General features: G+C 53.4%; 5 protein-coding genes across 5 annotated transcripts; 3 read left to right on the top strand and 2 right to left on the bottom strand.

The window, feature by feature from the left end:
* Positions 1–482: 482 nt before the first annotated feature.
* COCSUDRAFT_13696 (DUF300-domain-containing protein) lies at positions 483–2678 on the top strand (the record flags this gene model as incomplete). Its single annotated transcript, XM_005650042.1, has 8 exons — positions 483–563; positions 924–965; positions 1120–1226; positions 1344–1416; positions 1539–1744; positions 1869–2025; positions 2164–2314; positions 2455–2678. The coding sequence occupies 8 exons, from the start codon at positions 483–485 to the stop codon at positions 2676–2678; spliced, it is 1041 nt and encodes a 346-aa protein (XP_005650099.1).
* Positions 2679–4635: 1957 nt separating this feature from the next.
* Positions 4636–6661, bottom strand: COCSUDRAFT_65301 (ARM repeat-containing protein). Its single transcript, XM_005650043.1, has 7 exons — positions 6507–6661; positions 6232–6399; positions 5927–6111; positions 5567–5795; positions 5212–5349; positions 5057–5121; positions 4636–4948 (listed from the first exon to the last, which is right to left on the bottom strand). The coding sequence occupies exons 1-7, from the start codon at positions 6573–6575 to the stop codon at positions 4822–4824; spliced, it is 981 nt and encodes a 326-aa protein (XP_005650100.1). The 5' UTR covers positions 6576–6661; the 3' UTR covers positions 4636–4821.
* Positions 6662–6824: 163 nt separating this feature from the next.
* Positions 6825–8941, top strand: COCSUDRAFT_28101 (ribosomal protein L1; the record flags this gene model as incomplete). Its single annotated transcript, XM_005650044.1, has 5 exons — positions 6825–7065; positions 7254–7520; positions 7781–8025; positions 8546–8671; positions 8807–8941. The coding sequence occupies exons 1-5, from the start codon at positions 6849–6851 to the stop codon at positions 8939–8941; spliced, it is 990 nt and encodes a 329-aa protein (XP_005650101.1). The 5' UTR covers positions 6825–6848.
* A 672-nt stretch (positions 8942–9613) lies between these two features.
* Positions 9614–11466, top strand: COCSUDRAFT_28103 (hypothetical protein). The gene is made up of 7 exons (XM_005650045.1): positions 9614–9857; positions 10004–10123; positions 10204–10329; positions 10453–10526; positions 10619–10809; positions 10997–11121; positions 11258–11466. Exons 1-7 carry the CDS (start codon positions 9678–9680, stop codon positions 11339–11341), a joined length of 900 nt encoding a protein of 299 aa, XP_005650102.1. The 5' UTR covers positions 9614–9677; the 3' UTR covers positions 11342–11466.
* A 104-nt stretch (positions 11467–11570) lies between these two features.
* COCSUDRAFT_40767 (hypothetical protein) lies at positions 11571–15429 on the bottom strand (the record flags this gene model as incomplete). Its single annotated transcript, XM_005650046.1, has 9 exons — positions 11571–12141; positions 12515–12708; positions 12935–13054; positions 13301–13465; positions 13695–13891; positions 14150–14249; positions 14488–14696; positions 14943–15123; positions 15211–15429. The coding sequence occupies 9 exons, from the start codon at positions 15427–15429 to the stop codon at positions 11571–11573; spliced, it is 1956 nt and encodes a 651-aa protein (XP_005650103.1).
* Between the last annotated feature and the right edge of the window lie 406 nt (positions 15430–15835).

The following is a 15835-nucleotide window of genomic DNA, read 5'->3' on the forward strand; positions in this document are numbered from 1 at the left end:
TCCACGATGGTAATTAGAAATAACCTTCCCAAGAAGTGATATCAGTGCTTTACTATTTGAGCCTCTCAGTTGCCATGTAAAGTAAGAAACGGATGTTACGATACTTTTATAAATGCAAGTTTATTCCTTTCGAATAATCTACTACCTTGGAATGCAAATCACTTTGCTGACGGCTAAGTCGAGAAACCCTCCGTTTGCAATGTCAATCCCCCAATTAATTGGCTCCCCGGGGAGCGGATGAACCCTCTCTGCTTCGCGTTTGCAACGAACTTCGTGACTTTACAAAGCTCCTGGCACAGCCTGCAGTGCTCAATCAGCATGGAGGAGTCTTCAAGACAAGGACATATACATGCCGAGATGCACAACGCATTATGACAGTGGAGAGACTTTGTAGACAATCTCCCAAGACGTGCTGAAGGGGTGACAGTAGTTGGCTTAAAAATAGTGGGAAAACTGCTGCTCCGGAACACCTAGAATATAAAATGACGTTGTTAGGAGGGCCCTTACCAGCAGTGGTGGCTGGACTCTGTGGTTTTGCTGCGCTGGGGATTGCCATCTACCAGGTTAGAACCACCCCAGTCTCCATGAACAAGCTTGGATTTTACGACTGTGCTGGCACCATTCGAGTCAAGTTAGTGTTCTGTCTGCTTCCAGATCGTTCATTTGTCTTGCACGAGTTCATACTAACTTTCATGACTAGAGTAGTAAAAGTTTCCTTGGAATGAAAATGATTGCAAGAATTTGCGGAGTCCCAGTGTGAATTAGTCCCTCTCCATATGTACTGTTGTCGTGCAATTCTACCCTTTCTCAGTCTTTACCCTGGTGCCTGTATACAGCACCACTGCCAAGTCCCTTTGACCTGGGGTTCTGGGTGCTCTTTCTTGTCCAAGTACTGGCAATCTGACTATTTCCTGTTCTTGCAGATTGTGATGCACCTCAGGCACTACACAAGGCCTGTATTTCAGGTATGTGCTGTCCCCACACCTTTTGTGCTGTCAGACCGCTCCATACCAAACTGCTCAGGCAGACACTCTTGGCTTGACAAAAGCTCTTCCTGAGAGGTTGTTGTCATTGAGAGGATGTTGTGATGATTGAAAAAGTCCACCTTTTGCTTTGCAGAGGTACATCGTGCGGATCATCTTCTTGGTGCCACTGTATGCGCTCATGTCGTTTCTGTCCCTCCTCATGGAGGAGAATTCTGTGTACTTTGGCTCCATTCGGGATTGGTGAGTGCACATAAAAAAAATTTCATTTGCCAGTCTCGGTCAAGTGTGTATGCCACCAAAGATCATCCTTTGCAGGCACAGCAGAATTGTGTTTTGAAGTCTGGTGTTGCAATGCAGCTATGAAGCATGGGTGATCTACAACTTCCTTTCCCTCTGTCTTGCCTACGTTGGAGGTCCTGGCTCTGTGGAGGTGCGCACTCTGACCACGTCTTGCTCTGTCTGGCCATGTCATGATGTTGCCGTGCACCCTGTCATCCTCAGATACTCAACAAGTGGGTGGTGCCCAGTGTGTTTGGATCATGCTGGGTGCAGGTGAAGATGAATGGCTATGTGATGAACCCGTCCTGGCTCTACTGCACATGCTGCATGCCGCCGCTGCCAGTCAATGGAGCCTTTGTGCGCATGTGCAAGCGCGGCGCCCTGCAGTTTGTGTTCTTGAAGCCCGTGATAGCAGTCATCACAGTAGTGCTCTACACCCAGCATAAGTACACAGAGGGATACTGGGGCGCCAATGATGGGTAAAATTTCCGCCCCCCTTGGGCACATTGACCTGCGCATTGCTCCAACCATCCGCTTATGTTTTCTCTTCTTGAGTCATGTTTGATGGCCATAAGGAACTGAGATGCAGTTTGAGCTGTGCAGGTACTTGTGGATCACAATAATCTACAATGTGACATACACACTGGCGCTCTATGCCTTACTGCTCTTCTACATGGGCACGCATGAGCTGCTGGCGCCTTTCAATCCGCTCCTGAAGTTTGCAGTAGTCAAAGCTGTGGTCTTTCTCACTTTCTGGCAGGTGCATTCCATCCTCTAGGGACTATAAAGCACAGGCAACTTGCTGTACTTGAGCTTTGGCGCCATTTGTATGGTTCAATGCAGCAGCTTTGCAGGCAAGGACACGATCGGAAATGGAGGTTGTTGTGCTGTCTTGCAGGGGCTCTTTATTGCCATTCTTCAGGTGGCAGGCTCAATACAAACAGTGGAGGATGGCAAGAACTTGCAGAATTTGTTAATCTGCCTTGAGATGCTTCCAGCTGCCCTGGGCATGCTGTGGGCCTTCCCATACACAGAGTACAAAGGCACAGGTGCGCTAATTAGATCCCTGAATTGCAGCAGCCAGACATGGCATAGCTGGCATGCATGTAGTTCGAGTATGACTGGCATGCATCGTGCACTTCCAGACATGCACTGGCTCACATTCATGTGGACGGGGTCTCTTTTGCAGGGGCAAATACTGGGCTGGGCTTGGAGAACATGAGGCATGTGATCAGCATCCACGATGTGGTGTCCGACACAATGCACCAATTCGCTCCCACCTACCACAACTATGTGCTCTACTCCAATGGTGGCTCCAAGGAGGCTCCCAAAACGGTGAGCAGCTGCTTGACCTGGATCTCATTAAAAAACTTGAGTCAAATTTCATCGCATGCTGAGGACAGCATGCACTAGTAAGGGCCACTGCGTCAAGCTCAACTGGACTCTTGATGCAAGATCTTGATACACAGAGATATTGCAACCACTGCAAAAGCACATGTGAAATCTGGAGGTGTTGTTTTGATATCACGCCCCTGAGAGAGCCTGGAAGCTAATTTAGAGGACTTCGTCTCATACAATCGGTTGCATGGGGGCTCGAAAATTTCTCATCGTCAATATGCTGTGTTATTCGCACCTTACCATTCTGGTGTGGGGCGGCAGGTGAGGGCGAAGACGTTTGTGGCGGTGGGCCACGAGACGGCGAACAAGGGGGAGGCGGGGAAGAACTTGAGGAGGGACACCATGGACGCCAACCTGCTGGCCAACATGGAGCTGGGGGTCCACGGCGACGCTGCACCAGGCCGCCACACATCAGACATGGTGCGCCCGCCCCCTTCGCCTCTTTTCACTAATGACAAGATTGCATGTCCAATTTTAACGAGGGCCCACATGTTTTGAGAGCGCCATCAGCGCCAGGTGATGATGGCTGATTTGCCATCCCTTTAGTGTCGTTCTCTGCTGTCATCACCTACTGTCCTACTGCCCTCTTACCCCTCATTCCTCCCTCATCACAGGCCCGAGAGCCTCTTCTCAACCTCGCATGCCTTGGCCTGCTGTTCTACACCCACCTGCCATGCATAGAAGGGGTGTGCAGAGTGTTGAGCGTGTGTCAGTACCACAGGCGACTGCTCATCATGACTCTATTGATCAGGTGAAGTATTGTCCCCTGCTGGCAGGGGGCCGTCTAAATTTTGAGCACCGTGCCTACAGTTGGTTGGGTCATGCATGCATCTGGCGAGTCATGTAGGATTTGTGGTAGCCGGCACCTGCAGCTTGGCACCTTTCCTGCGGCAGGATAAGCGTGTAAAAGGAATAGAAATATTGGATTTCCTGCCCCGCTGTAGGATGGATCGGTGAACGGCGTGGCCGGCGGCGTGCAGCGGAGCACGACGGATGACGAGGCGTTCTACCGGACGACGCGGGACGCTCTGGAGGTGGACGAGGAGGGCATCGAGATGTCGTCCGCGCCCGTCACCTACTCCGAGGCCGACCGCAAGGGCAAGGGCGTCGTGCGCAAGGTCGAGTCAGACGACGCCGAGGGGCCCGGTGAGCTGCGCTGCTACCTGATCTGGACCGGGGACAGGTTGACCAGAGCATTGACACACGTTACAGTGGGCTGCTCGGTATAAGAAAGCGGGGTGCCCGTGACTCCCCTGGTGTGCGCTGAAGTGGACCCTAGCGCGTTTGTAGATGCATGCAGAATTGGAAGATCTGTGAAGGAGAAGTTTTGAGGGGAGTGTGTTGATCAGGTCCGTCGACATCAATAGACATCCACGACGAGGACTATGTGCCAAGCGCGGTGCCCCCGGCCGCAGTGATGGAGGCCAACAAGCCCAAGAAGCCGGCCAAGGAGGGCAAGCTCGCGCGCCAAAAGGCCAAGGCGGCCGCAGTCGTCCCCCACGGCGCGAGTGCGCTGGTGCACGGTCAGGACGACCTTGAGTTTGTGCCGGCGGCTGCCTTGCCGCAGCCACTGCCAAAGAAGGCCCCGGCCAAGGCCGCAGATGCGCCGCCGCCAAAGGCCGGCAAGGAGTGGGATGATATAGATCTGAGCTCGCCGCAGCCCTGAGGGGCGGCCTGGGTTCTGACATCATCGTCGCAGGCTGGTGTGGCAGGCTAGGGGTCAATGCACGTGAGTAATGATTTTAATGCTTTGTGAAAGATCACTTGCATTGATTTTGGGGGGCTGCATAAGTCTGTGCAAGGAACGGCTTGTACAACTTGAAGTGGGGAAATGTAACATGGAATGATGCTTTATACCATTTGGGATTTAGAATTTATACCAGTGAGCTTTTTCGAACACAATCCGAATAGCATGCATGCATATGCCATCTCTGGCTTTGTCTGCTTTTGAGGTGATCACGATCGCCAACTTGGTGCACATATATTCAAAGGTTCTGCAACGCGTTCCCTGTGTACATTGTTTAGATATTCCAGTTGCATGCGTTGGGGGTTGGTCAATGATCTCTTCAGCCATATGTAAACTCATTAAGTCCTTCATCTGGCACTTACGACATACTTCATGGTCTCTCTGCTCATGATCATCTACTATTGACACAGCTCACAGCTCCTCAATTGTAACATCCTGGTCAATTCCTGTATCTTCCGTTGCTCCACTGTCAGAGAGAAATAGTTGAGCAATCCTCTCCATGGATGCACACACTTCAGGATCTTCTTCCATCTCATACCTGTGCACACACATATGATATCTCTGCATGCCTCTAAATGTAATGATACGGACAAAATACAATAGCTGCAGGACTTAGTTCTGCAGCGTTCAGATGGCCAACCCTCACCCTTTACGTAGCATTTCTGGAGCTTTCAGGTCCCAGAGCACCTGACCCCCTTGCTCTGTGCTAACCTGCAGATTAGCAAAGCTCCTTCAAGAACTGCAACAAGATGACAGCATCGCCAGGCAAATTCTGCTGTGTGTGTTTGTGAGTTCACTCACCAGCATCTCAACGGACTCTGCCAGGCTGTTCCTCACTGCAGCATCGCCCTCTTTTTTGCGTGTGACCCCGCACAGTAGATCTAGTAAATTCTCCAAGGACGCCCTGTCTGCAAGCAGGTCCCCAAGCGTCTTATCCTCCTGCAAAAGACCAAAGCTGCTCACCTCAACATCTCCTACCTTAGCAGTAACCGGAGAGACACAGGCCGAGAAAAATGTGACACATTTAGCATGCATGGTGTGCCTGAGGTGGTTACCTGCGATACACATACTGATCCAAGGTGTGCCGAGGTGGGTATCTGTGATCCTAACACCGGACTATTGCAAGGTGCGCCGATGTAAGTATGACTGCACCCACCTCTGCACAGAAGCAGCAGTTGCGGATGGCGTTGGCGCAGCCAGACCTGCGCATCTGGCTGGGGCTGTCCAGTTGGGACACCAGCGCCTGCAGCGTGCCCCTGCCAGGTTCCAGCAGCAGCTGGCGCCCCTGCTGCAGGCGCGTTATGTTGGTCAGCACCAGCGCTGTGTGCTCGTGGGCGTCCGGCTGCCGCCCAGCGCTGTCCAGGAACCTCTTTAGCAGCACCGCCCTGCGTCATGCATTTTGCCCTCTCTATAATAGACCCAGGTGCCATTGATCTGAGGGGTGCATCTGGAATCTGCCTCACTTGAGGAGGCTATGCATGTTGTTTGGAAGACAGAACCGATGCAGGGAGCATACACATTGAAGCCAGCCAGGGAAGTGCTGTCCAGCTGGAGAAGGCGCAGGCAGCCGCTGTCAGATGTGGTCACATTGGCCAGGAGCATGATCAGCAGGCCCACGTTCTCGTTGTTGTCCTCCCTCAAGTAGTCCATAATGCGCCCCACCACTTTCAACTTCACCAGCGCGGCAACCGCCTCCTCTTTCTGCGTTTCCGGCAGATGCATGTCAGGACAGGATGAGCAGTCTGCAAGATCAGGACAGAGTCTAGACATGTACATGACCTCTTGAAATGCACAACATGCCATTAAAAATGGAATGCCTGCCTGTGAGAGATTAATGAGGCTCGTAAGAGCTCCTTTGGACAGGTCCTTGTCAGCTCCAATAAGCCTGAGTAGAGCTGGCAGCAATTTGTCTGACTCCATTAGGAGCTTTTCGATGCCCTCCAATGAACCTGCCAGCCCCTCTACAAGACCAATGGCCGCCTTTTGTACCTGTGTGAAGCACCACCAAGAATGCATTTTTGACAATGTATATCCCCAGTAGAAGATGTGCACGTATGCTCCAGATACAAGGCGAAAAGCATGATAACTTCGATCACCTCACGACGTGGGCTATTCAAGAATTCGATCAAATCAAGAAGCTCCTGACGGTCATTTGAGTCAGTCATCGTTGAAAATCTGGAGTTGGCTAGACTCTTATGGTAGTTTCGATGCTAGACGTCTCAGATCATCACATTAGGTCTCAACGATCGTGTCGAGTTGCATTTCACGAAGAGTTTGCACCTTACGACATGCATCTGATGATCCCGGAAGCACCGTCTCGGAAGGGTAAATGTGATAAATATGGCTGCGCTTTCAGATGAGGCCAGGATGACTTGCAATTCCTTGCTTTCTAAAGTTTATAAAAATTGAGGATACCTGCACCAGGATCTGCCAGAAGTATGGCAGCTATGGGCATGGTGATGCACACAGCAGGTCACCTGCCCGCCCAGAGAACTGCGACTATCCCACTTGCAAACCGTAGTCCAGTTGGCAGGTGGTGCTGCGCACAGCCTGTGCCCGTTGCACGTCTCCCTCTTAGGATCTCACAGAGGGATGCCTCGTACGTCTGCAGCGCAGCTGCTGTGGACGTAGAGGCCTTGGAGGCCCAGGTGCAAGGTGTGCATGATACACCTCCTATCTTCTACCAAAAATTTGGCCTGTTGCAGGAACCTTGTGAGAGCTTGCACGGGTATTTGATAATGGGCACGAAGATTCGAGCTTTCATCAGTGGGTGCACCAAGCTTTGTATACTCAGCAAGGTCCTGAACCCTCCTCAATATCAAGCATACGCGTTGCACAAACAGCAGGATCAGCTGTCAACGAGGACGAGTACGTGGTCCCAAAGAACCTGGCCCCTGTGAACAAGAAGAGGTCGCGGCGCTTCAAGGAGCAGCAGCAGAAGGTGCCCCAACGCGCAGAGGCCCTTGAGCCTCTGGACGCGCTGAAGGCCGCCCTGTCGACTGCGTCCCTGAAGTTCACAGAGACCGTGGAGTTCCACGCCCGCCTCAATATCGACCCCAAGTACACCGACCAGCAGCTGCGTGCAACTGTCAGGCTGCCCAAGGGCACAGGTGTGGGGGCCCACACCTCGTGACTGCGCTCCTGCAGCCAATTCTCTGATCTATCCAATTCAGAGTGTGCCCAAGAGGCTGTCCCTGCTGATGATCTCCTAGAAGAGTACGCTTGAATATACAGTTGCAAGGAATCCACATTTTATATTCCCAAGGACCCTTATATAACCCAGAGAATTCCTATGCTTTTTAGATTACCAGCCATAGGGATGCAGTGCCTTTGTTGCCATTCCCTGATGTGTGAGCTGCTGTGTGCGCAGGCAAGGAGCTGCGGGTGGCGGTGCTGTGCAAGGCCGACCTGGAGGCTGCAGCGAGGGAGGCCGGCGCAGACTTCGTGGGCGCAGAGGACCTGATCGAGGAGATTGCGGGGGGCATGATGGACTTTGACAAGCTGGTGGCCACGCCCGACATGATGCCCAAGGCTGCCAAGCTGGGCCGGGTGCTGGGCCCACGCGGCCTCATGCCCAATCCCAAGGCCGGCACCGTCACCACCGACATCGCTGCGGTGCGCCCTGCAGGCGCCCCACTGCTGGAATTAAATCAGGAGAGAATGCATGCATGATGAAAGTCAGTGTGAGCGTCAGTGTAGGGATGAAAGGCTGCCTCGCTATGTGTTTATGATTCTCATTGTTGTTGCACACACTCGTCCTGCCTAGACAGGCTCGGTGCTTCTGCAGAAATGCTACTGGTTTTGAACGCCTGTCATTGCCTGCCGTGCTTTGGATGGCGCGTCCATGCTTGGCGGAAGCAGAGTTTGTGTCTTAGAGCAGGGTTTTTATTAGACATGTGTGTCAAAGCTTCTGATTTGTCAAAGGGCGTGTTGCACTGGCTAGAGTAAAGTGGCATGGGTGGCTGGCCGATGATGAGGTTTTACAGAAAATCCTTATCTACATTGTACGAGTGTGCGCTCGCGCACGTGGGTACTACTTCTGATCTGAGGTCACTCTCCCAGGCTGTCACATTAGGTCACATTGCTTGAGTTTAATTTAAGCCTGCCTGACTGCTCCTCTCATGCATGGCGACAGGCGGTGAAGGACTTCAAGGGAGGCAAGGTGGAGTACAGGGCGGACAAGGCAGGCAACGTGCACGTGGGCATGGGCAAGGCTGACTTCTCTGCCGATGCCCTCCTGGAAAACTTGAAGGCTGTTCAGGTACACCATCCGAGGGCTTACCCCAAGTACAGCCTGTTGCAAACGCCTGTTGCTGTGAGATGCGCTCTTCGGACTCTGGATTTTGTGGCAAGCCATGATCTACTTGTGGTAAGCCATGATCTGTTGTGTGCACAGGAATCCATCGATGCCAACAGGCCCTCAGGAGCCAAGGGGCAGTTCTGGAAGAGCATCACTCTGTGCACAACCATGGGCCCAGGGATCCGCGTGAGCTACCCAATCCTGCGTGACATGGCTGGAGCTCCTTCATAGCTCTGTCCACAGTACTGCAAATTGGTTGCTTGTTGTCTGCCATGGCTTCTATGTAGTGCTGCAAAGCGGCTTCATTGCAGCTTTCAACTACTGCCCTTCATGATGTTGCAATGTTTTGTTTCTTCTCCCACACTTGGAATATGCGCCTTTAGCTTCTTAAGCCGCTCACCGGAGTGTGACGTTGGACTTGATGAGCTTGATTGTGGGCTTTCATATATGATGACGAGGATTGCCACTGGGTTGAGTAAATGCATGCAAAATGTAATCATATGTTCAAATTACCGACATAAACTTGCATATGCTCTATTTGGATCGACAGCAACTTGCATTCAAGTTGAATGGAATGCCAAACAAGATTGAAAGCCAGCAGTGCCGCACAAAGGGGCCGCACTAGCGGCTTACACTGTACACTGGCAGTGATGTGCGACTTTGCATGCCATTCCAAACAGAGTCAGAAGTACTGGATGTTGCAGGCTTGCCAGAAACTGCATGCACGCTGAGACTCTGAGCTGGCAAAGCGACTGCCAATGGTACTTTCCAGCCTCCATACATTTCTCAAACATTCCATTGCCATGCACACGTCATGCCATGATGGAACTGGATGGAGTTACTAGCCTGCTGAGGTAGGCTGGGAGCACACCTGAATCCTCTCAAAGACTAACTTGCAGGAATCTAATGGTCTCTTTGGTGCCCATAAGCTTGAAAGAAATGAAATGATGGGTTGTTGGTCACGGCAATGCTGCCTGTCGTGCTGCCAACGAGAGGCTTGCCAGTCGTTCATCCTTGTTGTCACAGCATATCAACTTTCAGAAGCTTAAGAGGAGTCCCTCGATGGACTTTTATACACACAATTGCACGGAATATTGCAAGCTCACGAAATTCGCACAGATCACTTCTGATCTGCAGAAGTCAGCAGGTACAGAAAAAAGCAAATTCATGCTTTCTGGCTATTGTGGTGAATGCGTTTAAGCTTCAAATAATACAGTGCAGTATGTAATCCCCACCACCTGCAAGACCCAGCATTGACTGAAGCTCATATGGTCCATGGATGCCCACAATCAGGTGGCCCCAGATGAGGAATTTGATTGGGCTGCACGCTATCAAGGCGCTTTGAGGACAGTGCCATTAGCTACTGGAGCTCTGGGTATTGTCGGAGTATTGGTCAACAGGCTTGTGTCAGGGGTGAGCACCATACTCCATACTGTTGCATTTGTTGCTCAGCGCTGCAGAAGTGGGATCAGAAATATACCTGGTGGTTGCAGATAGCCCCAGTTGTGGACGCATCCTCAGCCCAGTCTCGCGCAGATGTGCTCGTGATCGGGCTGTCGGCAGTCCTTGTGCTCACAGGCCTCCAGTGGCTCTCCCTGAAGCCAAGGCCCCTGACTGCTGTGAGCGCCCTCGCCTTTGGCTAGAACAAGACTTATGCTTTTATACAGTGAACCCCTGCTTGGACAGCCCTCTGTTGATCTTTAATTTACACTCAACTGGCCCAGTTGTTGCTGGTTCATCAGGTGGAGCCAATTGCAGATTATGTTTCCTTCATTGACTCCCAGCTCTCAGATGAGGCAAAGGCAGAGCTCAGATGGTATACACTTCCACCACTACTCTCAGGGAACCTCCCAGTGCTGGATTCCAACCTCACTGTGCACCTGCCATAAGAGAAAAGGGTGCTTGCAGGCTGTGGCGTGCTTTGCGCTTTTCAAGCAGGTGCAGAGGCGTGGTGGTCATTCACAAGGGCAGGTGCATCATGCACTGTGGCATGGCTGCCCCTGGAACTGTGCCTGGCAGCGCATCTGCGGGGCCCATTGGGGCTGTAGCAATGAAGAGCGGCTCTGGCAGTTACTTGGCCAACCTCATTCTTTTTCCAGGCACGCTCCATGTGTACACTTCTTCCATTGTGCAGGAGTACTTTGATCTGAAGCAACCAGCCAAGCTATCTCCCGTGCATTTGCTCTCCATCGGGCAATTTTGTGTGGAACTACAAGGCAGATTAATGCATGGCCAAGGATGCAGGTGTTTGCACAGCAGCCTCTCATGTTCTGTGGGCTAGCACAGGTCGCGTGGAGTTCACAGAGTACTTTCCAGAGAACACGCAAGGGGTCTTGGTGCAGCCGATTGGTGAGGAGGGCCTGCTCGTGTGTGGCACTGACACACAGAGGGGCTTTGGCCGTCTAGATCAGGTGCGCCTCATAAATTTGCTGGCCCAGCGGATGCCTATGAATGTTGAGTGTACGTGCAGACTCTTATCATGGGAAGTCATGCTGTGTTTGGTGGCTTCATTTTAAGATGTGCTGAGGTGTTTCACGCATGGGGTAGGCATGGATTGCTGCCATCGCCGAGAAGCTGGACATCGCACTGAGGGAACCCGAGGAAGCTCTGCAGGCCGTAAGTACAGATTAGCAAGGAGGCGTGGAGTGCAATAGCTGGCAATAAATCGTGAGGTGAAATTGGACAGTCTGGAAAGATCTCCAGCACATTACAAGTCAAGCCTTCCATGCAATGGTGTAAGTGTCATCTCATGTATCACGATTTTAATAAAGGTTATACTCGTACTCTCCCATAAGCAAAGAGATCTCAGCATGTGCATGTGAGGAGGGCAATAGGATTGTCTCTTCACTGCACGCTGAAATCAGCGTCTGGCTTGTGCCCTGTGTTTCTTCCTCAGCGGATGATCCTCTGGGTCCGCAAACCCTGTCCCTTCACCATCATCATCCTGCTGAGCAATTGCGCTCTCGCCGAGCCCCAGGGCAACCTTCCCTTTTGCATTCTTTGTAGTATCTCTCGCACCCTTCTTGCCGCCACCACCACTGCGCCCCTTTCCTCGGCCCTCTACTCCCCCAGCCAGCTCAGCCGCTGCACCTCTATCTACTGCCCCTCCTGCATGCTCTTCTTCCTCCTCGTTCCTCTCACATTGGCCGCCACTCCTCTCGCCATTCCCGCTGCCAGGCTCTGCAGCCGTCTCCCCAGCAGCGACATGCGCTGCTTCGGAAGCGTCCGCGCCGGAGCCCGTCTCTCGCGGCGTATGGCCGGCCGGGGCGGCACCGTCCGCCGGGGCGGCCGGGCGCAGGAATCGGCCTCCGGAGCCGCGTGGCGCGGTGGGCTGCTTGTGAGTGCCGCGCTCCTTGGCGGCAAGCGTCTTGCTGCGCCGCCAGCATGAGTTGTCCGTGCGGCCTGGCAGCTGGGCGCCCACCTTCGCCCACCTGGGCATCCACACCACATCACAAATGCTTCTTGTGTCACGTTGACTGCATGCTGAGGTCATCCCAAGCCGCATATGCCTCAGGCAGACTAGTAATGAAGTATGTGCACCCTGGGAATGTAAGGTAAGGTGTAAGGTGGGATACCTTACGATGTAATTTACCCTACGGTATATACTTCCATTGAATTGCATGATGCAACAGCTGAATCTAGGCAAAGAGGCTGCTTGGCTCTGTCTGTTCAACCTACGGAATCAAGTAGTAGATCACATTGCTAGGCGGCTGTCTGCTTGACTGAGTTATGCTTCAGGCAGCCCAATCCCCGCGCGTAGAATCGAGCCTGACCGGCTCGGCATTTACGTACAGGCGCACGCACCTGACTTTGCCGTCGGGCTGGGTGTGCTGCGCGATGGCTGCGCGCAGTGCGGCGTCCTCCTCGGGCGCCCACTCGTCCTCGCGCTTGAGCCCCGGGTCCAGCACGTTGCAGAAGCGCTCGCGGCACTGCTTGTCGCTGCGACGCGGCACCAGCTTGGACACCTCCCGCCACCGCCGCCCGCACGTCTCCACCGCCTGCGCCCGTATTCCCCTTTACGGAATGCTGGCTTCCCAAGCAGTCCCTCATGCAACAAAGCAGTAGAATGGCATCATGATGCTGACTTGCAAACGAATAGGCCAAGTCATCAAGCCTGCACCCACGACGCATTACGACCCAGTCTGTCTGCTGGTGTCTGCGGTGTTGCTGGCACTTTGGCAGTGGCCCGTGAATGTAGGTGCGGGCAGATGGAGGCATGCGCACCTTGAGGAGGGCTGCGTCCTCGTCTGCCGCCCAGGGGCCTTTCTTGAGGGCCTGCACGTTGTCGCGGTAGTAGTGCTGCACCTGCTGCGGCGTCCGGTTGCCCATCTCAGCCGCCACTGCCTGGCCACCACGATCAGCACATCACCCTCAGCTGTGCCCTTGGTGCTGGAGCAAACCAGCATTATTCGGCGAGAGCTCCCATGGGGCTTGCACAATTGAGAATAAAATATCTCCTGATTGATGTGCATAGTCAGTGCACCGCTTCTGAGCTGCTCACATTTCTGCAGTCTAGAAGAGAGGTCTGCTCGTGTCTAAACATAGTGTTGGATTTGCTGATAGCACAGACATCTGGGAGAGACCGCGCACCACCCAGTTGGCAGTACCCAGTCTTGCCACGAGAGCGGCCAGCCTTGCAGCGTCCTCTGGGGTCCACTTAGATTCCAGCAGGACAGGATTGTGGCAGCGCTGGAAGCGGGACAGGCACGCGGCAGCCGTGCGACCCGTCCCAAGCTTTTGCGCCACCACTTCCCACTGCACAAAGTGAAACCATGGAGCAATCAGCTGTTATTGCAGGATTCTCTGGGGTAACAGTGCTTTGGGTGCTTGCAGGCAACATACATGAAGGATTTGCATGTATTACATGAGGAAAACCTTTGCAGAGGCCCTATCATAACAGGCAATGGGAGTCAGGCCTGGTGTGAAGCATCTGAGCATGTACTTGCAGCAGCATGACACCCCGGGAGAGACGGTGAGCGCTCACTCTGTGCATGCCGTGCCGTGCCTGCAGCTTCACCAGTTTGGCGTCCTCCTGCTGCGACCAGGGGCTTAGGTTGAGGGAGGGCCGCAGCCGGTGCCCCCACTGCGTGGCGCACTCGTGCCCGCTGCGCCCGCTGCTGCCCAGCCGGGCAACCTCCTCCCACTGCTCCGGCCCAAACGCGTCCACCTCAGCATCCACACCTGTCCGCACGTGCCGCCATGTGATGGCCGATCCCAGAACAGTGCAAGTACTGTTCTTAGGTTACTCACCCCATTACTTATCCCAGAGCGGGTTAAGGACCATGTTGGGACGTAGCATCTTCAAGCACACTGGTTTTCACCCACTCAACGCCCTTCTGATACAGCTGACGCTCTCTCTTGAAACAAGAACAAGCTTGGGCACCGCGCCAGGGCAACACAAGACCACTTGCTGCGTAAGAGTTGGATTCTGCAGCTCACCTGGGCTGTCCAGCTTGAGCAGCTGCTCCTCAGGGCCTCTGTCGCCTTCACTGTGACCGTGCAGCCCCGCATCCGCCAGCTCTCTTGCCGAACGCGCTCTCTGCACCGGTGCAAGCCGTTACTACCACCATGCACGGTCCACCAAAGTGTAGGCTGCTCCATCAAATCATAACCGTCACAGGGCAAGGCGGCTGTCATGCTATGCCAAGATGCCCTGACAAAGCCAATGCACTGCAACAAGGCAGCACCCCTTCATAACAATTCCAGGACATGTCCCGAAGCCTGTGAAGTCCAACCCCTTGTCCTCCAAGCTTCAATTCTGCGGTTGGGCTGCGCACATTGACGGCCTGCAGGATGGCGCGCTGCAGGCGCTCGTGCTCGTCTGGCGTCCAGCTGGCGTCCCTGAAGGTGTGTGGCAGGTACTCGAATGCCGGAGCGGTCCTCATGGCGTCCGCGTTCGGCTCCGGCACTTTCCGGTCCGCCACCCAGAAGCGGCTGGGGCCAATCACGCGCGTCTCAGCGTTGCCCCACACCGTGTTCGAGGTCTCTGCGCCACCGCAGGCCAGCCGTCAGCCTCTGCAGTGCCCGCACAGAGTGCGCCAAGGGCCTCCCTGAAGATACAGAATTGCCAAGGAACAGCGGCCCTATTGCTGTCTGTTACGTCAGTAGTCACGAGAATCTGTCTAAATTAGGTGCTTGAGCATGCACTCAGGAACACCGCTGCAATGAGGAGCAAAAATTGAGTGTGCTGGTCGGGCGCTCAGCACAAAAGGTGAGTCTTCAGGCGCATCACCTCGCATTCCCCTGTACCGGCCGGCTCTCGGCCAGGCCTCTGCGTTGTGCATCAGCTTGGCCTGGGTCTCTGCATTCCTCCATATCGTCCTGTCCACTGCTGCTAGGATGTTGGTCAAGCGCGACTGCAGCCGCCGGTTGGCTGCGAGCGCCTTTGCAATGACTGCCTTCGGACCGTGCTGCTGCAGCAATGCATATTAAGATGTTGAAGATGGCTGTGTCTCCTGGCATTGTCCAAGGCATAGCACTGCATAAAAACCAGAGCTCACCTCCTGTAACCCAGCGGCATGCTCTGCTTCTGCGGTGTCCTCGTGTCCATCTGCTTGGTCTTCATTCTCTTGTAAAGTAGCCCCAATGCCTGCGATCTCTGCCTGCAGTGTTGCATAAGGTAGACCTTCTGCATCCTCCCAGTCCACATCCTCATCGTCTCCTGATTGGTGGTCGTCATCAGTTTGTTCGTCTTCCTCAAAATCAGCTAGCGATACCATCTGGCGTTCTGAATTTTGCTGTCTTTCTGCTTCCTGCAGTTCAGTGTAACAAGAGTTGGCAGAAACTCCCAGACGCCAATTCAAGGGGACGACATTTTCATCAAGCTTCTATGTAATAAAATTTACTGACTTTGCAACATACCACTTCCATCGTTGGACCAAGGGCTCAGTGCAAGGAGGTCAGATCATCCTCCTCATGATTCTGCAGTGTCCCTCGACAAGGATTTGTAGGACGTCGTGTGTATTGATATCTTAAAGAAAATGTTCTTTGATCTGCTTATGAAATTGTAAGTTTAGCGGATCTCTGTGGCGCACCCTCTACTGTTGATGCAATCGTGTCATAGATGAGCAGTGGTCTCAGAAAGATGTGCAGCCTCAGAACCATGCACAAACATAACACAAAAGA

This window comes from Coccomyxa subellipsoidea (genome assembly GCF_000258705.1).
Source record: "Coccomyxa subellipsoidea C-169, whole genome shotgun sequence".
Lineage (NCBI taxonomy): Eukaryota > Viridiplantae > Chlorophyta > Trebouxiophyceae > Coccomyxaceae > Coccomyxa > Coccomyxa subellipsoidea.